General features: G+C 38.9%; 1 protein-coding gene across 7 annotated transcripts in view; it reads right to left on the bottom strand.

Annotated features, from left to right (window-relative positions):
* Positions 1 to 297: 297 nt before the first annotated feature.
* LOC308687003 (interferon-inducible GTPase 5-like) overlaps positions 298 to 19,151 on the bottom strand; it is a 28,109-nt gene continuing 9,255 nt past the window's right edge. Inside the window, exons 2-5 of one of the 7 annotated variants that reach the window (XM_081359192.1) lie at positions 7,499 to 7,596; positions 6,453 to 7,387; positions 6,187 to 6,351; positions 299 to 436 (exon numbers count right to left, since the gene is read on the bottom strand). In XM_081359192.1, the coding sequence (XP_081215318.1) occupies positions 6,207 to 6,351; positions 6,453 to 7,384 (1,077 nt within the window). In that variant the 5' untranslated portion in view covers positions 7,385 to 7,387; positions 7,499 to 7,596 and the 3' untranslated portion in view covers positions 299 to 436; positions 6,187 to 6,206. Of the gene's footprint in view, positions 437 to 5,820; positions 7,388 to 7,498; positions 7,597 to 14,756; positions 14,832 to 15,467; positions 15,645 to 19,151 lie in introns of those variants that run through there. The other 6 variants (XM_081359193.1, XM_081359190.1, XM_081359191.1 and 3 more) reach the window with 6 other exon arrangements.

The raw sequence follows: 19,151 nt of genomic DNA on the forward strand, positions 1-19,151 counted from the left end.
GTGACATTACACACAAGATAACTTTTTTTTTTTGCTCTGCCCAAATGTTGAGAGCGTGCACACATCGTATCGAACTCAACACACACTACTCACACACATCCCCCAACTAGGGCAAGAAGGGCCTCAGTTACCATGGCTTATAACTGATAAGAAGGTTTATTGCTCCAAAAAAATTTTTGTCACGTGGAAAAAGCAGAGGCCATATAAAAGCCCAAACCCAAAGCCCTTAAACAGACTTTCCTGCATTCATTTAGACCAACTGATCTATAAATGAACATGCATCCCAGGACACTGTGTGAATGATTTACTGTCTTGTGTAGTGTCTTTTTATTATTTATTATTACAGAGACAGTGCATATTAATAAACATTTCTGTCAATATGCCAGAGTTAGCCAGAAGGCTATTCTTCATCTGTAGACCGAGGGTAACAGTCACTCTAAAAGAGAATTACATGTTTACATAACAATATAAAAATTACAATACATTTAGTAAGAAATACTAATATGTTAAAATGTGCAATTGAAACACAGCAAACCAACAATCAAACAAACATCAGACATAAACATGACACAAACAACACGCACACACACACACAAGGCAAGAAGCCAGCAGTGGGCAGCGAGAGCAGGTCTAGACAGGGCCGCGTGAAGTAGGGGTGCTGGGGGTGCTGCAGCACCCACTGTTTTCACAGAATTGTAAATGCAACGCATATGTTTGTTCATACAAATTTATACATTTTTAGCATTTAGTGATTTATTTGTAATAAACACTTTAAGTGGGCTATTTAAAAATTTTTATTTATATGTTAAATTATGTTTTTAAAACATAAGCGCAGAGTGTTAGCCTACGTAATATTGTGTGTGCGTCGAAAGAATTTGTCTGCAGCTGCTCAAACAAACAAACAAACAAACAACAACAACAACAAAAAAAACAGTCAAAAACCCCACTGTCAGTGTTTTGTAAGGATGGCACTAGGCAGGTTTTTTGTGTTCATTTCTATATTTATATTATCTGTTTAATATCAGACAATATTTTCACAGACCGGCCTTTAAGGTGTGGCAGATAAATAGCCTACAACAAAATAAAAGCAGCGCAGTCTGTTTTCTTTCGTTTTGAATTGTTCTGTTTAAAAGTAGACATTTCAAGCTATCTATATGTCTCAGATCAGTGAGGCAAGTAGGCTACCTTATGCGCTGAGTTTCGGTTCATTTATGAGACGAGCTCCAGGTTCGCCAGCGCCTCCGTGTCCTGATTAGTCCTCGGTGTCCTATCTATTTTCTAATATATTTATTTACTTATTTATTAAATCCAGACAATTGGTTGATGAAACATTGATTAAAATTAAGATACAATTAATACAAAAGGAAATTAAATTTAAAGATAGGCTTTGTGCTTTCAGTTTGAGGTCTCTGTGAAAGTTTTAAAGCAGTGTTTTAGTGCCGCTTTCAGAGTGCTCACGTCCATAACGGAGAACTGTCCCGTCTGTAACATTTTTTTTTTTTTTTTTTTTTTTTTTTGTGAAATAAATTTCTAAATAAATGCGACTTAGTCCAGTGCGACTTATTAGGCTATATAGGCTATGTTTTTTTCTTCTTCTTGGCGCATTTTTTGACTGATATGCGACTCTGGAGCGACTTATAAAATAGGCTACGGTAGGCCTAAGTTATTTATTCTTTTTGTGCAAATGTCCCATGAAGTCCCATCCTTTAAGGATTAATTTATGTCCCGTTGACCGGTCCATTGCATTACGAAGAAAAGCAGAATCAATAAAGTCAAAAATGTGATGTGCAGTCAGGTTTGATTGTGTGCACTATTTGAACGAGTGTTCTCACTGATATGCTTGTTGTGATTCGCGGAGTTTTGACAAGTTTTATAGTCTTGATATTGTTTCTTATTCAAAAGTGGTGACGCCCCACTTTTATGTGTATGCAAGCGTTGCATATATGTGTGCGTGAATGAAGCTTGATTTAAGCCCTAGACGGCGCCTCATAAACCAGAGCGTTTTCCCAACAGCGGAGCTAACGTTGATAGATTCAACATTTGCCATATCTGGCCGGCAAAAAACTATGAACACATCTTCCTTTTTTAAGAATGACTTAATGTTCTTTGCTCTTTTCTCAAAGAAAAACTTAACTCCAGAGTCGCGGCCAAAGCCGATGCGAAAGACTGTTCTCCAGCAGCCGTCATTCAGTGTTTTCAAGTAGCAGGGAACCGTCGCAACTCTGTCGTCATATGTTAAGCCCACCCCGCCTACTCTACACGATGTGATTGGCCTGACCCAATTTAGGTTTTTCCAGCTCGAAAGTCAATGGAGAGTTGCTAGACTGCACTGGCTGCAGAATACATTTTGCTGCCGCGAGGGTGCGTCTAGATTTCTAGGCTACTCAGTAGCAGGTCGAACAGAGAAAGCAGTTTGAGTTAGCTGTGATCAGCTGTGATCTGGGTCTGCTGTGATCAGCTGTTCGGATGTTAACAAACTGATGGAGAGGAGGGGATGATAATCCATGAGTAATTTTATACAGAACACATATATTTGAATATTTGACCATGTTTTCCCAGCTGAATAATCTATGTTTTTGTAATGATGGACAATGATGAGAGATACTTTCTTTCTTATCCAGAATTGTAACAGTTTGTTTGTAAAGTGATTGCAGAGGTTTCAGAGATCTAACACTAGCTTGAGACTAGGGTTGGGTATTGGCTGGGTTTTATCCGATATCAGTACCTACTCTGTATTTTTTAAACGGTTCCGGTGCTTAAATGATTCTTGAACCGGTAGGCCCTACTTAAGAAAACGAAAGTGCACACACTTTGTCAAAAAATAATACCTGTGTGTGTGTGTGTGTGTGTGTGTGTGTGTGTGTGTGTGTGTGTGTGTGTGTGTGTGTGTGTGTGTGTGTGTGTGTGTGTGTGTGTGTGTGTCCAAACTGCCCACAATATTAACTTAAATCTTTAAAGATTTTCTGATTTCTGATTAAATGAAAAATTGCACTGTTTCATAGGCTACAGATGTAAAACACTTAAGTTAAGATCAACATTTTGTCTTCACATATAATGAGTTTTACTTTAAAGCAGATAAATATCTGACACTGAGCAGAAATATTTAACACACACAGTATAGACTCGTATATTTAAACACTGTATCCGCGCCACTGATCACAGCGGCAACGAGCACTTTGGTCACTTGATTTAAAAAACACATATCAGCGCTAGATCGTCTCTTATTTAACAAACGAACAAAATGAATGCTCTGCTGGTCAACTGGAGATGTTTTATTGGAACATTTGTGCCGCGAGATGCTTTGTATGGGGCGGTAAAAAAAAGTCAGGAACCTTTTTACATGTGATGTAAATTACAATTTTGAATCATTTAAAACCCCCCAGATATTTGTATTCTGACACGATATGCAGCCTTTCCCCTGAAAAAACGTCCGTATTTGTACCCGCGCCGCGGAGTGTGTGATGCGAATTGCATTGGCTCGTTCAATAGTACTGGAAGATGACAGGCTCCCTAGCGTGATCCCATTCAATCGACATCGACTACGTCTTATACGTGAACGACTGAAAGGGAACCAGCATTAAGGGTATTTACCACCTGGTTACATTAGTAAATGTTGAAATTAACATGAACTAAGATTAATAAATGCTGTAGAATTATTGTTAATTAGTTCATGTTAAAGTAGTTAACTGTTAACTAATGAAACCTTATTGTAAAGTGTTATATAGACAAAGAGTTCCTTCTTTGCTTTAGAATAACAGGTGTTCAGTTCATGATATTATATAAATAATCCTAACGCATATTATTTAGAAAAAATAATTGTATTAATCCTGTCAAACATTAATCTTATAGGAGAGCAAAACTGTTGAAGCGCTGGTGATGTTATGAAAACAAATTAAACAGAAAATCACTGCAGGCGTGAAACAACACTGACCACATGACATTCTGCATGATCACATTAGGAGATTTTAAGCTGGTTATCACAGTGTAGGTCTAGTTTGTCTTGTTTTATGGATGTGCTTTCGTTCTGGTATAATTTTGAAGTTTGATACATATATCAAACTCAAATACATCAAATACATTCTTGTCCTTACTGATTACATTTTTCCAAGAAAGTCTATGCATTTATACTTCCGATCACTTTAACCCTTGTATGGTGTTCGGGTCTGTTGGACCCGTTTTCATTTTTTATCAAAAGAAAAATGATACAATTAATTATTTTTTCAAACTGAGACTCATTGGCCTTGGCTCATTTTCTATGAGGAATATATATCAGAACACATTTTTAATGAAAACACACTGTACACCCCCCCTACACATTTATATTACACACAGGATGTTCGGGTCCACTGGACCCGGGGCTAATAAAAGTGTGGAAATTGTAGGGCCTGTGTACCTTTACTCTGTCCTCCTCCTGTCAGGGCCTGCTGTTAGTGTGTGTGTGTTCTTGTATATGGTTTATGAGGACACAAATGTGTATAATGACATGGGTATTACAACGTAAACATGGTTTATGACGACATCTGTGTCCTCATACTAAAACATACTAAATGGTGTTTTTGGAAATTCAAAAAATGCCAAAATTTGATTGGTAGGTTTAGTGGTAGGGTTAGTGTAGGGGGATAGATCATACAGTTTGTACATTAGAAAAACCATTATGCCTATGGAGAGTGACCGTACACCACATATCCAAGTGAGTGTGTGTGTGTGTATGTGCATGTGTGTGTGTGTCTGTGTGTGTGTGTGTGTTCTGGATTAGTGTGTTGTGGGTGTGTGTATGTGTCTGCATGAGTGTGTGTGTGCGTGCGTGTGAGAGAGAGAGATTGTGTGTAAGTGTGAAAGAGTGCAAGAGTGAGTTTTGTGTTTCTACTTCTGCCATTTCCACACGAGGTTGCAATTCTTAAATGTGATCTAACAAAGGTAAAGAGAGAATATTAACCATATATGCTGTTTATATTGCTTGTAATTGGGATGAAGTAAACATCTGTTGAGTATTTTAACGTAACATTTTTGATTGTGTTGAATTAAAAACCCAAAAATGCAGCGGGTCCACCAGACCCACGAACACTGGCTGAGTAACAAAAATATGAACACCACACAAGGGTTAACGAAGTGGTTCTCAATCCTGGTCCTGGGAACCCACAGCTCTGCACAGTCTGTATGTCTCCCTCATTTAACACACCTGATTCAGATCATCATCTCGTTAGGAAAGAGCTCTATGAACTGAATTGGGAGTGTCAGATAAAGGAGACATATAAAATGTGCAGAGTTGTGGGTCCCCAGGACCAGGATTGAGAACCACTGTCTTAACGAATGCCGTAGCCAAGGTGACATCTATATCTATACACCAGTCTGCACCAGATCACTTGGACGTGTGCTGTGTCTTAGGCCATCAATGTGTACTTACAATGGGGAATTGTTTAATTTGGACGATGGGGGATTGTTTTAATTTGGACTCTGTGCATGCTGTTTGAGTAAGTATCCATCGACCTGCATTATATGACTGACAGACAAGAACGGTTTGACCTAAAAATATCAAAATTGAAACTACTGCGGAAACAAAGACACCTACATCTTGGATGCCCTTGAGGTAAGCTAAAACATATCAAAAATTAATTTCAAAGTGAACTATCCCTTTAACATTAACTATTATGAACATTATCTGTCTTTTCTTAATTTCTGGAAATTAATTTATTAATTTTTAAATTAATTTGTAATCCCCCTCTGCCAATATTATTCAATAATTATATATATGCTTTATTATTGTTATTATAAAATATTGGGAGTAGTTGAACTGCATAAAAAGTTATCACAAAAAAAATTATAGAAACACATTTTTTTATTTTATGTATGAGACATTAGTACATGATTAAATGTGGAAAATAATCCAGATTTCAATTGAAAGTACATAAAACTTTTTTTTTTTTTTTCTATGATAAATGAGACATTATAAATGACTGGAAAAAAAGTAATGGAAAAAAAACGCAATGGAAAAATTCAAAGAGCAATTGTCAACTATTTGACGTTATCATATATTCCAGTATATAGTTTACATGCACATAAGCATAGGTTGTTTTAATATTATGAAGAGTGGTATTCTCTTTGCTAAACCCCCACACAGTCTATCAGAAAACAATTCATGCATTATTGGACATAAATCAATGAAGATAACAAACTAGGACTACATACATTCTTAGGATTAATTATGTTCAAGGAGCTTGTAGTTTTAAGCTGTATTCAGGCCAGCTTCTTTTCTGATATTTCGAGCAGTTTCTGCCAGATCGTTCAATCCTTCTCTCAAGAGGTACTGAGTCGTCATGAAGGACATTCCTGCTGCAATGGCACTGCCCACACCTGGAAGGAGACTGAATAAATATTCAACAGTAGCAATGGTAGCGACTGAAGCAGAAACAGAAACTCTGGTTATAGTTTTTTCTTTGATGGCTGCAACAAACTTTGATTTGGCCATATATTTCAGGTGGGGCTTGTTCACTTTTTCTGAAAGCCTTGACAGTGATCTGTCATCCAAACCAAATGAATAGTAGCACCTTGAGAGGAAACCCAACACTATGGCTGCATCACATGCTACTGACAGACCAGGCACAGGGGCCATTGCTATCCCAGCAGAGGCAAGAGATGCAGCCCAGATCATGTCTTCGAAGAATCTGATCTTCTTCTCAAGAGATGCTGCGGAGCACACTGGCCAGGCTTGTAGAAGAGCAGATCTCTTATGGGCCGGAAGCTCTTCTTCGAGAGTGTTTTGAAGTATTTCAAAATCATATTTCTCCAAGTCATAAGACGATATCAAGAAGACTTTAGGTTCTCCCATTTCTTTTAGGTTTTTTTGACAGTCCTTTCTTATTTCGGAAAGAACTTTCTGCTCATCAAATCGCTTTTTCCTTTCCTCTGCTCTGATGTCATTGTCAATCTTGGCACGAACAAAGTAAAAGTTTTTCCTCTGTTTTCTTATTTCTTTTGCCAGGATGATGTCAAACTGTGTGAACCTTTCTGAGGTAAGGATAAAGTAGAAATCATAGTTCTTAAATTTGACATCTTTTAGGTATTTATCTGCTTTGAAGTTTGGTGATCCTATTCCAGGCAGGTCCCAGATCTTCACATTTGGCATTGTAGGATGTTCATACATGGTGGCTTCCATTGTAGTTTCGGTAACTCCAGTAGGTGCTGCTCCCTCATCATCTTCACTTATCCCTCTAAGTGCATTTACAAAGAAGGATTTCCCAGATCCTGTATTTCCAGTCACGGCGATGTTAAGTGAGACATTTAACAACTGATCAAATGTTTCTTTAGCTTTTGCTGAAGCTTTTTCCAGGGTGGACTCGCCTGATGCCTTTACTGCCTCAGCAACAGCAGAGTCTTGAGTTGCCATGATCTAAACAACACATTTATACATTAATTTAACAACTGCTCAGAATTAGCGACATAATACTTATTTAGATAATATAATTTAGTAATCTAACTTACAACAATGAATTCTAATTACCTTAATTTCTTGGTTCCAGCAGTAGACCTGTTTATAGTGTGTCTGTCTTCAGTTACAGGACAGGCTTGTGAATTTTTTTTTAAGGACTAAATCTGCATCTGAAACCAATATGACACATTTATGAACCAATATGAAACAAAATAACAACAAATGTAACTCCTGTAAGTCAAAAGACAATCACAGAGGTCAAAAGTAGTTTTGATTTTTTGATTTTATATCATGAATATTGTTTTATATTTGTCATATATTATTTGTTAATATGATAAGGTGTTAAGAAGCATTTTCAACGTTACTCAAACTATTTTGAAACACACATTGGATTTGATCAAACCACATAGGAGGAGGAGCCAAATAATGCAAATTAACTTATTTGTTAAAGATAATATCTACGATTACTGATGCATAAGTAGGCTTTTAAATATTTAATCTATATATTTTTAAGTAGTTAAAACGTATTTGTAGTTTAAAAAACAACAACAACAACAACAACAACAAAAAAAACAGTTTAATTCCTCATAGCATGTCTGTACAAGTTTTCACTCATTTCATTGAGTGTCATTGTGAAGAAGCGGATCTGATCTGTAGGTGAAATAGCACTGGCACACAGTTGGTGCCTATAAATAAAATGCATAATAATAATAATAATAATAATAATAATAATAATAATAATAATAATAATAATAATAAATATAGCTACAAGCAGCAATTACCGGGGCCAAGCACAATCAGATGACAAGACATGCCAACATGTCTGAAAGTGTCAGACCAACTGCAACAATGAGCAATTAAAGACTTTAAAGAGGATTTTATGCAAAATGCCTGAACAAATCTTAGAAACAATAATTAAAAATATGATTTAATGGATTATCACTTTCGACCAATAGGTGGCGCAGTTACAAAACTGATGTGATGTGGTCAGAGTGAAGTGACAATGACACATACAAAGTTTGGTGTTAATATGTCAAGGCATTGCAGAGATAAAGCCTGAATAGTGCTATTAGCATCATGCCTCAACTTTGCTGCTGCGCTATACGAAAACAGTTTTGTCTATCGACACGAAATCCATAACTTTAAGTCGGCTTGGTCTGGAGATGATACGATTCGATTTTGGTGAAAATCGGACAAACGGTCTAGGACGAGTTCGAAAAAGTAGGTTTTGACTGAAAATCAAGATGGCGGACAGGAAGTTCGGCCAAATAATGAAAACTTGGTATCTATGGTCTCGGCTTGACCCAAGGACTCTATTAAGACCAGTGGCATTTCAATAGCCAGATTTATTCAAAAGCTATTAGCCTTTTTGGAAATTTTGTTATAACTTTTGACCACTAGGTGGCGCTGTTTCTAAATATTTTGAGTACCTTCAGGGAATGGTGCTGAAGGCACATTCTGAGTTTCGTAATATTACACCAATGCATTTGTTTAGTATAGCATTTTATTTCACAAAACTGTATTGAAATCAATGGGAATTTCATGTTTTGTTCTATTATAGCGCCACCAAGAGGCTCAGTCCCACCATTTTGTTTATGTGTCATCAGAGTGAGCCCATACATATATGTGTCGATTTTGGTGCAAAAATCTCAATTTGCTTCGGAGTTATAGACATTTATATGAAAAAACACGTAAAAAATGACTGACACATGACTTTGATTGAATATTACTACCCCTAAACATCAATATTTTCACATTTGGGCATGAGCATATAGTAAACAAGCTATGATTCCAAACTTCTGACGGTGGTTTCGTCTCAATCGGACAAACGGTTTCGAAGATATAGCCTAATGTTTTTTAAGCGCTAAATCACAACGCTACACAAACCGTTAGGCGAAACCTAACATGTTTGGTATCGTTGGACTCGGCAACGATTCAGGAGTCCAATGAGATGAGTTTCGTGAAAATAAGTCGATCACACCCAAAGTTATAAGCATTTGAAAAAAAATCACCACTAGGTGGCGCTGTTTCGAAACTTCTCACACTCCTTCAGGACATCGTGCTGATGACCCATACCAAGTTTCGTAACAATCCGTTCATGCATTGTTAAAATACAGCATTTTAGCACAAAATTCAAAATGGCCGACAGTCAAATTGGCCGATATGGCAAAATTGGATATCAGTCGACTCGGCATGACGCCCTGAACCTATAAAGACCAATTTTATGATTTTTGGACAAACTGTTCAGAAGTTATAAGCAAAAATAGCCATTTTTCATATCTCCGTACCTGTAGGTGGCGCTGTGCCAAAACGCAGCATGTAGCCTCAGGTCATGCTTGTGAGTACATGTACCAAGTTTGGTCTGAATACGATAAACCGTTGCGGAGATACAGCCTTACGACTGTTTTTGCAAGCGCTACGTAAAATTTGTTCGAGTGTTTATCGAAAACGGTTTGACGAATCAACAAGATTTTAATAACTTTTGCTCACCACTGCCTGAAGATGATCCGATTCAATTTTCGTGCAAATCGGACAAACCGTCTAGGACGAGTTCAAAAAAGTAGCTTTTTATGAAAATTCAAAATGGCGGCCATGTTTTTATGGCGGAAAATGACGATATAGGGTCCATTCGAATCGTCATGAGCTCAGGAATCAGAGGAAAAAAGGATTTTGTTGATTGGCCTTACGGTTCAAAAGTTATTAGCAAAGTAAAAGTGAAACTTTGGATAGGTGGTGGCGCTAGAGGGAATGACTTAGACACACCAAAATTGGTGTACTTAATGTTGGGACTATCCTCTATCAGAATGTCAAACCAAAACAACTTTAGACTCCCATGGCGGAAGAAGAAGAAGAAGAAGAAGAAGAAGAAGAAGAAGAAGAAGAAGAAGAAGAAGAAGAAGAAGAAGAAGAAGAAGAAGAAGAAGAAGAAGAAGAAGAACGCGAACAGAAACAATAGGTGCCTCCGCACCTTCGGTGCTTGGCCCCTAATAAAGTAGATAGCCTATGTTAAAGGTTCACATAGCCTATAGTGTCCAAACAAGCACGACTAATATAAAATAATAAAAAATTGTTGGTCTGTTTTTGTAACATTAGTTACACATTATGTAAAAGAAAATGCATTCTTAATTTTTTAAATATAGTCTTTATTTATTTATTATTATTATTATTATTATTATTATTATTATTATTATTATTATTATTATTATACCATTTAAATGTAATGTTTTTATTTTATTTTATTTTTTACAATTTGTATCCTAGGCGTATAATATATCTCCCATGAAAATAACATGTCAGGAGAATAACACAAGAACATTTACTCTGTGGTCAGCATCTTTCTAACAGGTTTAAATACGGGCTAAAGGCTGTCAGGGTTCTGTCACTTCTGTCTAGTTTATTTCTGGGTTTTATGGAAGAGCCCTGACACTCCTGTATTTTCTTGTCTTTGTCTGAGCTCGCGGTTTCAAGCCGTGCACTCTCGTCTGTACTATGCCTTATTACTTTCAGAATTCACTTTATAAATCCCAGTCAGCAGAAGATTGTGCGCACATGCGTCTCCTCCTTGAAATAACCATATGTGGAGCTTACAACGCCTAGTTTTACTATGCAGATCCTCATCTGCATATCATTTGCATTAAATTGTCTTTCACGTCTTGCGCTTGCACGGACGAATTCACACAAAATGATGTAATAACGCCCGTCTTGGCGAGTATCCTAAAGTAAACAAAGTCAGTTATATCTCAAATGAACATACGTAGCCAAAGCCATGTTCAAATGCGGTCCATGCGTTCAGTCTTAAAGGGGCAGCAGTTTGATAAACCTGCTTCTTTGTTTTAATGTTAATCAAAAAAAGGACAAAGAAATACTCACTGCTCTTGACTAAATAGGCTACCCTTTTCAACTTTACAAAATATCTATCTATATATAATTTATACAGTAATGAATATGTTTTTTTTTTCACATTTGATTACTTTATTCAAATTTCTGCACCTGTTAGATACCTGAAAAACTCTAAAAACACTGTTTATTTCATCTGTAGCCTTTCTTGTTCTATTGTATTTATTTGTCCTATTTGTAATTCGATTGTTTGTTCTTATTTTACTGACTGCTTACTTGTTTTAAATTTACATTAACTAGGCTGGTAGTTTTTGTTGTAGTATCAAAATTGGATTAAATAATTGGGATCGGTTACCGTATCGGTATCGGCGAGTATCAAAAATGAAAGTATCGGTATCAGACTCGTTCTGCAAAAAGTGGTATTGGGACATCCCTAGCATTTTCCTTTAAATTTTCCATTTTACTGGAAATGTTAGCCACACACCAGGGCTTAGTTTTGTTCCTGATTAATAGTAATCCATTTCCCATGGAAAAAGACCATGAGGGGTTGACTGTATTACATCAGGGTTTCTATGGGTTATAGGTTTTCTTAAATCTTTCAAAATATTTGAATAGATCCATCCTCTCCCTCACAGGCTACTGGTTTCCAATGCTAGAGGGAGCAAAACAGCCCTAGTGCATGATGCTATGCTTTTAACATATTGCACTTCTTCATTAGTTTTTCATCCTCCGGACCAAGCCACCAAAAATCAAGTTTTGTTTCATAATTCCACAGAAGAAAATCCCCAAAGTTATTTGATTCATATACATTATTTTTGTTCAGGATTCTTTTCTGATTGGGCCTATGTAATAGTAGTTTGTCAGGAGGAGGAAGAAAGAAGCACATCAAAAAGTCCACCGTCTAAAGTCAAACTTGGAAATGGTTAGGTGATGCTTTCTGGAAGCAATTATATTCAGGCTGTATTCTATGGAAGCCCTGAACCGCATTTTGAAGAAGGAAAAAAAGAAAACTTATTTGGTTATTTCGAGATATTAAGTCATTATATATATTTCATCACGGCCGGATGAAAATGCTAAATTATCCAAATTGACATAGTGTGTTAAAGATATAAAAGATAGGATAACGCGTAATTTTCTTTTATTAAATCCAGACAAGACAGAGGTACTACTTATCGGTTCAAAAAACCGCCCACAAAACCTCTCACAATACAATTTTAACATAGTAGGATGCCCTCTTACTTTATCCTCTACAGTAAAAGACCTGGGTGTTATATTAGATTGCAACCTGTCTTTTGAAAATCATATTTCATATGTTACAAAAACAGCCTTCTTCCACCTTAGAAACATTGCTAAGCTACGTAATATGCTATCAGTTTCTGATGCAGAAAAGTTAGTTCATGCATTCATGACCTCGAGACTAGATTACTGTAATGCTTTATTAGCTGGTTGTCCTGCATCCTCAATAAGCAAGCTACAGTTAGTCCAAAATGCAGCCGCTAGAGTTCTAACTAAATCAAGAAAATATGATCATATAACACCGTTTTTATCATCACTACATTGGTTACCTATAAAGTCTCATATTAATTATAAGGTATTGCTTCTGACTTATAAAGCCCTAAACAGCTTAGCTCCAGTCTATTTAACGGATCATCTATCGGCCTACAATCCATCGCACTCTTTAAGATCACTTAATTCGAGGCGTTTGGTCATACCTAGGATATCCAGATCCACCAAAGGAGGGAGAGCATTTTCAAATTTAGCTCCAAAACTCTGGAATAGCCTTCCTGATACTGTTCGTTGCTCAGACTTGCTCTCCCAGTTTAAAACTAGATTAAAGACGCATCTCTTCAGCCAGGCATTTATATAATATTTTTAATCTTACAGTTAAATCCGGTCTCTAGTTCATAAACGCTAGAGGAGAACTGGCCCCCGACTGAGCCCGGGTTCTCCCAAGGTTTTTTTTTTTCTCCATTAGGTCACCTGATGGAGTTTTTCGGTTCCTTGCCACTGTTGCCTTTGGCTTGCTCAGTTGGGGATATTTGGGGATATTTAATTTTAATTTTATCAATCAATTAATTCCATTAGAAACAAACCTTGTTGTATTATTTTAATTTAATACTGTGAAGCTGCTTTGATACAATCTGTATTGTGAAAAGCGCTATACAAATACACTTGACTTGACTTGACGACTCATTATTTCAACATAATATCTCGTTATTTCGACATAAGAAGTTGTTATTTCGACATAATATATGTTATTTCAACATAATATCTTGTTATTTCGACACAATAAGGGGACATTCTAATCTGCATTAAGCCACATTAAGCGTTCTTATAATGATTTTCTATGGGAGGAAAATGCTTAACATGTAATTAAATGTTGCATTCATATTCTGGGCTCATCTGATTTTTTGTACATAGCATAGCCGCTACTTTATGATTTTAGTATCATGAAGATATGGAGCGGGTCAGACATGATTTTGACCACTTCATTAAGTTTTTTTTTTTTGTAGAAAGCCTTTCTTTAAAGTGAATTTCGTTTTGTATAGGCCTAAATTGTATCTTAATTTTAATCAATGTTTCATCAACCAATTGCCTGTATTTAATAAATAAGAAGCAAATATAACAGACAATATCATATACAATAATCATGGAGGCACCCGCACGGTCACTTGCATTGCACATAAACTGGAGCACATTCCATCCTAACTTAAAGGGTCATGAAACCCTAAACCAATTATGATACATCGGTGTCTCATAATTATTCATGAGACTGAGTTTTCTTATCCAATGAGAAGACACTTTCTATTAATTATTCATGACACCACGTGGATCTTTCCAATGACAGACATGTCAAACTATGATATCGCATAGTAGATGAGAGAGGCAATGATGGGACGCGTGTTTGTTTTCGTAGTGCAAAAGTTCCAGTGCATCTTTCCCCGCGATGCTGCCCGAGTTCCCCGCAATGCTGTTCCCCGAGTGATGCTAGACTCCCGCGATGCTCAACGGGAGAATGGTGGACTTCGGCCTTGTACACCAATGCAGGTTTCGTCTTGCGAGTGATGCGGTCCAGACAGGGCCGGACTGGGACACAATTTCAGGGTGGGAAATCCTACACCCATCCAGGCCATCCTATGCACCCAAATAAAATTTTGAAAAATGGACAACCCTATTTTTCCTAAATTACATTTATTGGTCTAAATCCTTAGGCTGGGGCCGTGTAAAATAATCAAAGGCTTTCTCTTGAACGGTATCCTCACTTCCCTTTTCCTTCTCTTCATTTACCCTAGTATCTCTCTGTCTCTCCCTTCCACCAGTATCATCAGCCTCATTCACTAATTAAAGTGGAGTACTATTGTTATATATATATATATATATATATATATATATATATATATATATATATATATATATATATATATATATATATATGTATGTATGTATATGTATGTATGTATGTATGTAAAAAGTGTGCATATTTTTCTTGTACCTGTCTCTTCTTCACCTGTCACTTCTTCACCTGTCACTTGTTCTGGCCTCATGTTACAAGCAGAACTGTCTCCACCTTGGTGTAAAACAACCATCTTATTGTAATTTGTTTGCCCAGAATCTACATTTATTTTAGTAAAAAATCAAAGTATTAAATTTTTGACAAAATCTTGTTTTTATCTTAAAATTACTTAGATATCCAACATTTAGCAACGTATTTCATACAATATGTATAATAATAATAATAATAATAATAATAATAATAATAATAATCTTATTTTGCTTCTACATGTCATCTCACGCCCTGGCTGAATGTGTGATCATTGCACCACAGCTAGTGCTAGGTTGACTGTCTCCACCTTCATTTGATAAAAAAAAAAAAAAAAAAAAAAAAAAAAAAAAACAAGGGAAAAAGTTTTAAACCTCACGAATGGGCAGACATAATTTTCTAAATTGTCTAATAAAATGTTATTGCATTATTTTTTGTTGATGTCTGCACTATCACTCCTATCTCTATGCTCCCAGTACCACATAAATGTTAATATTTGTCTGCTAAATTACTAATGTAACTTTACACTAAATAATATTAATCTCCTTTAGCATACAGTATTTTGAGTGAGGATAGTAATAGGGGCGCTATACCGCCTACATTTGCTAGCATTTCAATACTAAGTTAACGAAGAAAAAAGTACAGTATAGAGATAAAACTGACCTGCACTTGAAGCCCTGAACAGGTCAGTCATTTTGCAACATTTTGCTGCTTGTTTTTGGAGTGCTTTCTTTTTCGTTGTCCTTTCCCTCTCTGCTCCACCTGGCCGTTCTCTTACGAGAGGTTCTCTCGTATTGCGTAAGTTGCTTACGCATCGGGAAAGTCTTCTTTCTTCGAGATCTGAAGCCAAAAATTATCCTTTATTTTGTATTCATTGTCAATGTAGTGCGGCAGCCGGCAGACCATGGCAGGCTGTATGAGTGTGCTCATTGGCTGCTCAGCGGCAACTGCTTAAGCCTACCAGTGAGCCCTGAGTGACATCCACACCCCACTAACCGTCAAGATGGGTGTGGCCAGTGTGTATATAAGCAGGGCTCACAGGCTGAAATTCTGATTTTCTTGTCTTCAGCGAAGCTCTTCGCATCGCTGGATCTTGAGAGCCGCCGCCGTTGAAACAAGCGACCAGCAAGCCTAGGACAGCGCCTGAGGAAGCCGGCCACCTTCGCCGCCTTCAGCCATCCGTGCCTGCTACGCTATCCGGCGACATATCCTTTTATTACTGCTGTGTGTGGTCGCCCTGCGACACACTTTCTCTCACTGTTCTAAAAGAGCACAAGGCGTTTTTATCAAAACGGCTCGTTTTTTTCCTGCGGCTCGTGACGCTCAGCAACGGAGACCGCCACCTCTTCTGCACTCTCTGCCTGGGCCGCGAGCACGCCGCCACCGCACTCTCTACGGGCGGCTGCCCCGAGTGCGAAGAACTTTCAATGTCGACCCTGCAGGCTCGACTTGAGGTTTTCGACCAAGCTGTCGCTTCGCCTGTCCCTGCCGGGCCGCGCAAGTAGAAGTGCCGCTCGCAGAGACCACCGTAGACTGATGTGACTGAGCACCAAGGGTCTCGCCGCCTCGAAACAGAGCCTGTCCAGATGGATAGTGGACGCGATTGCAGCAGCTTACGCCTCCAAACACCTGCAGTGCCCTTTGGGTATCAGAGCCCACTCCACTAGAGGCATTGCCTCTTCGTGGGCCTGGTCCAGCGGAATTTCTATTCACGATATTTGTATGGCGGCGTGCTGGGCCTCCCCATCGACATTCGTGAGGTTTTATAACCTGGAAGTTCCTGCCTTGCAGGCTAAACTGTTATCAGTATAAGTGACATGTATGCTCTGCCCAGTCTATTATGTGCAGACTACGTTCACATACTGGTGATATTTCTGGTATGGCACCAAGGGAAGGAGTATTTTGTGCTCAGACCGGCTGTGCCGCTCTGTTCCTTTATTCCCCGTTAAACGCTTGTGTACTGGTGCTGGCCCGCGCCGCTGGCCGCCCGCCCTACACTCTGTCGCACTGGGGATTATTCTCCCCACAAATAGACTGTGAAACCGCTCTATTTCTTTCCCTAATATGTGTTTATGTACTGTGTGGGCCCGCGCTGCCGCCCACACTATTTACATTGATATGTATAGAACGGCTGTGCCGCTCTATCTATCTACGAAGTGAAGTGCTTTGTACATGTGTTGGCCCGTTTCTCCGACTGGCCACCTGTTTTCAGCGTTATGCTTTCCCCGGTCTCCCTGGGATTCATGTGCTGAATGCTCAGCGCGCACGGCGTTGACAAGGGGTTCCCGATGCGTAAGCAACTTACACAAGAACGTACTCAGTTACCTAATGTAACCTCGGTTCTCTCTAGAAGAGGGAACGAGTATTGCGTAACCTGCCGTGACGCGCCACAAGCTTTTGCGCTTCAGACTACGAAAACCAGAATTTCAGCCTGTGAGCCCTGCTAATATACACACTGGCCACACCCATCTTGACGGTTAGAGGGGTGTGGGGGATGTGGAGGATGTGATGACACTCAGGGCTCACTGGTAGGCATAAGCAGTTGCCGCTGAGCAGCCAATGAGCACGCTTATACAGCCTGCCATGGTCTGCCGGCTGCCACACTGCGTTGACAATGAATACAAAATTAAGGATATTTTTTGGCTTCAGATCTCGAAGAAAGAAGACTTTCCCGATGCGTAAGCAACTTACGCAATACTCGTTCCCTCTTCTAGAGAGAACCGAGGTTACATTAGGTAACCGAGTACGTTTTCTCTCCATCATCGGGTGATGCTCGCATTTTCTGTTTAACCGTGTGGCTGAGGCTTTAAGTCGAATCGTAGCCTTGCCAGTCAAGACGAACAGATTCATGATTTTAATTTATAATAATAATTTTATTGAAAATTTTATTTTATTGAATGACGAATTCGAAAATCATCACTGATAAAGGTAGTAGTATACAAAAATAAAAAATAACGCTGGCTGGCAGCAGGCCAAACTAGTCGCCAGGCCACCGGGAATTCTCCCGGTGCTCCCGATGGCCAGTCCGGGCCTGGGTCCAGGACTTTTCTATCGCTTCAGAGGTGTGTGTGTGTGTGTGTGTGTGTGTGTGTGTGTGTGTGTGTGTGTGTGTGTGTGTGTGTGTGTGTGTGCGTAAATTGTAACCCTGACCGTACTATTTGTTTTTTGTTAAATAATCACTCGTTATTAAAATTGAGATATTTCGATAATACCTCAATTGTATCATATGCTTAATGTGTGCAAATTTCTCTGTCACTGTCCATCTTTATTATGTGGGTTTAGGGGTCGCGTAGATCTAGGCAGTGTACATAAAGGTTTTTTTTCTTTTTTTTTAAGCAGAAAATTTATTATTTATTATTATTTTATAATATTATTCAAATATATGCATTTATAGTATGTATGTAAACAAATATATATTTTACAGTGCTATGCATAAGTTTAGACACTAAAGTTGACTAAAAAGAGGAATAAAAAATCATCTTTTGTAAATTGATCGTAATGCCTTAATTAAAAAAAAAAAATGAGGAAAACGTCTCGGTTACTGATGTAACCCTCGTTCCCTGAAGGAGGGAACGGGAGACGTAATTGGGATCACTTCAGGGAGCCCTATCAACTTCGAGTGTCTACAGAACGAGCCAATGAACGTTGGCGTGCGTGAATCGCGTCACGCGCCCCGCCCCGCCGCGCGGGTATAAACAGGAAGCGGGCGCACGCACACATTGTTTTTCGCTGAGGAGCCGAGATTTGTGACGGCCATGCAGCGATGGTCAGCAACGGTGGCGACGGGACGTTACGTCTCCCGTTCCCTCCTTCAGGGAACGAGGGTTACATCAGTAACCGAGACGTTCCCTTTCAGTCGCTCACATTCGACGTAACGTCGACGTGACGACGTAATTGGGATCCCATGGAAAACGCCACGGTTGCTGCCACATCCAGCGCCCTACGCAAGACTCTCAGACCCCCAAACTGCTGTGGCGGAAGACCTGCGTAGAGGGAGTTCAACTGCTGTTCCATTATGCCCCACACAGCGGAACTCTTGGATAACACTGGGAAAGCGTACCTTTCCAGGGGAAAGAACGCTGCGGAGCCACATCCTGCCCGAAGGGAGGTGACATGTGGAGAATACACATATGGACTGGCCGAAGGGGCAGTGCGACATATGGAATGTCACTGGGGTGGCTCCACCCGAAGGGGGAGACACACCGGACAGTGACGGCAGATCAGACTCTGCCAAGGGAAGGCCTGGCGTCGGACGCTCCGCAACGTCCGACTGCCGAAGGGGTGCGGAGGAACTCACAGGGTTCGCCAATGGGGAACTCGACTGGAGTAAAAAAGCGCACGTATCCG

The sequence above is a fragment of the Scardinius erythrophthalmus genome, assembly GCF_964197995.2.
Source record: "Scardinius erythrophthalmus genome assembly, chromosome: 2".
Lineage (NCBI taxonomy): Eukaryota > Metazoa > Chordata > Actinopteri > Cypriniformes > Leuciscidae > Scardinius > Scardinius erythrophthalmus.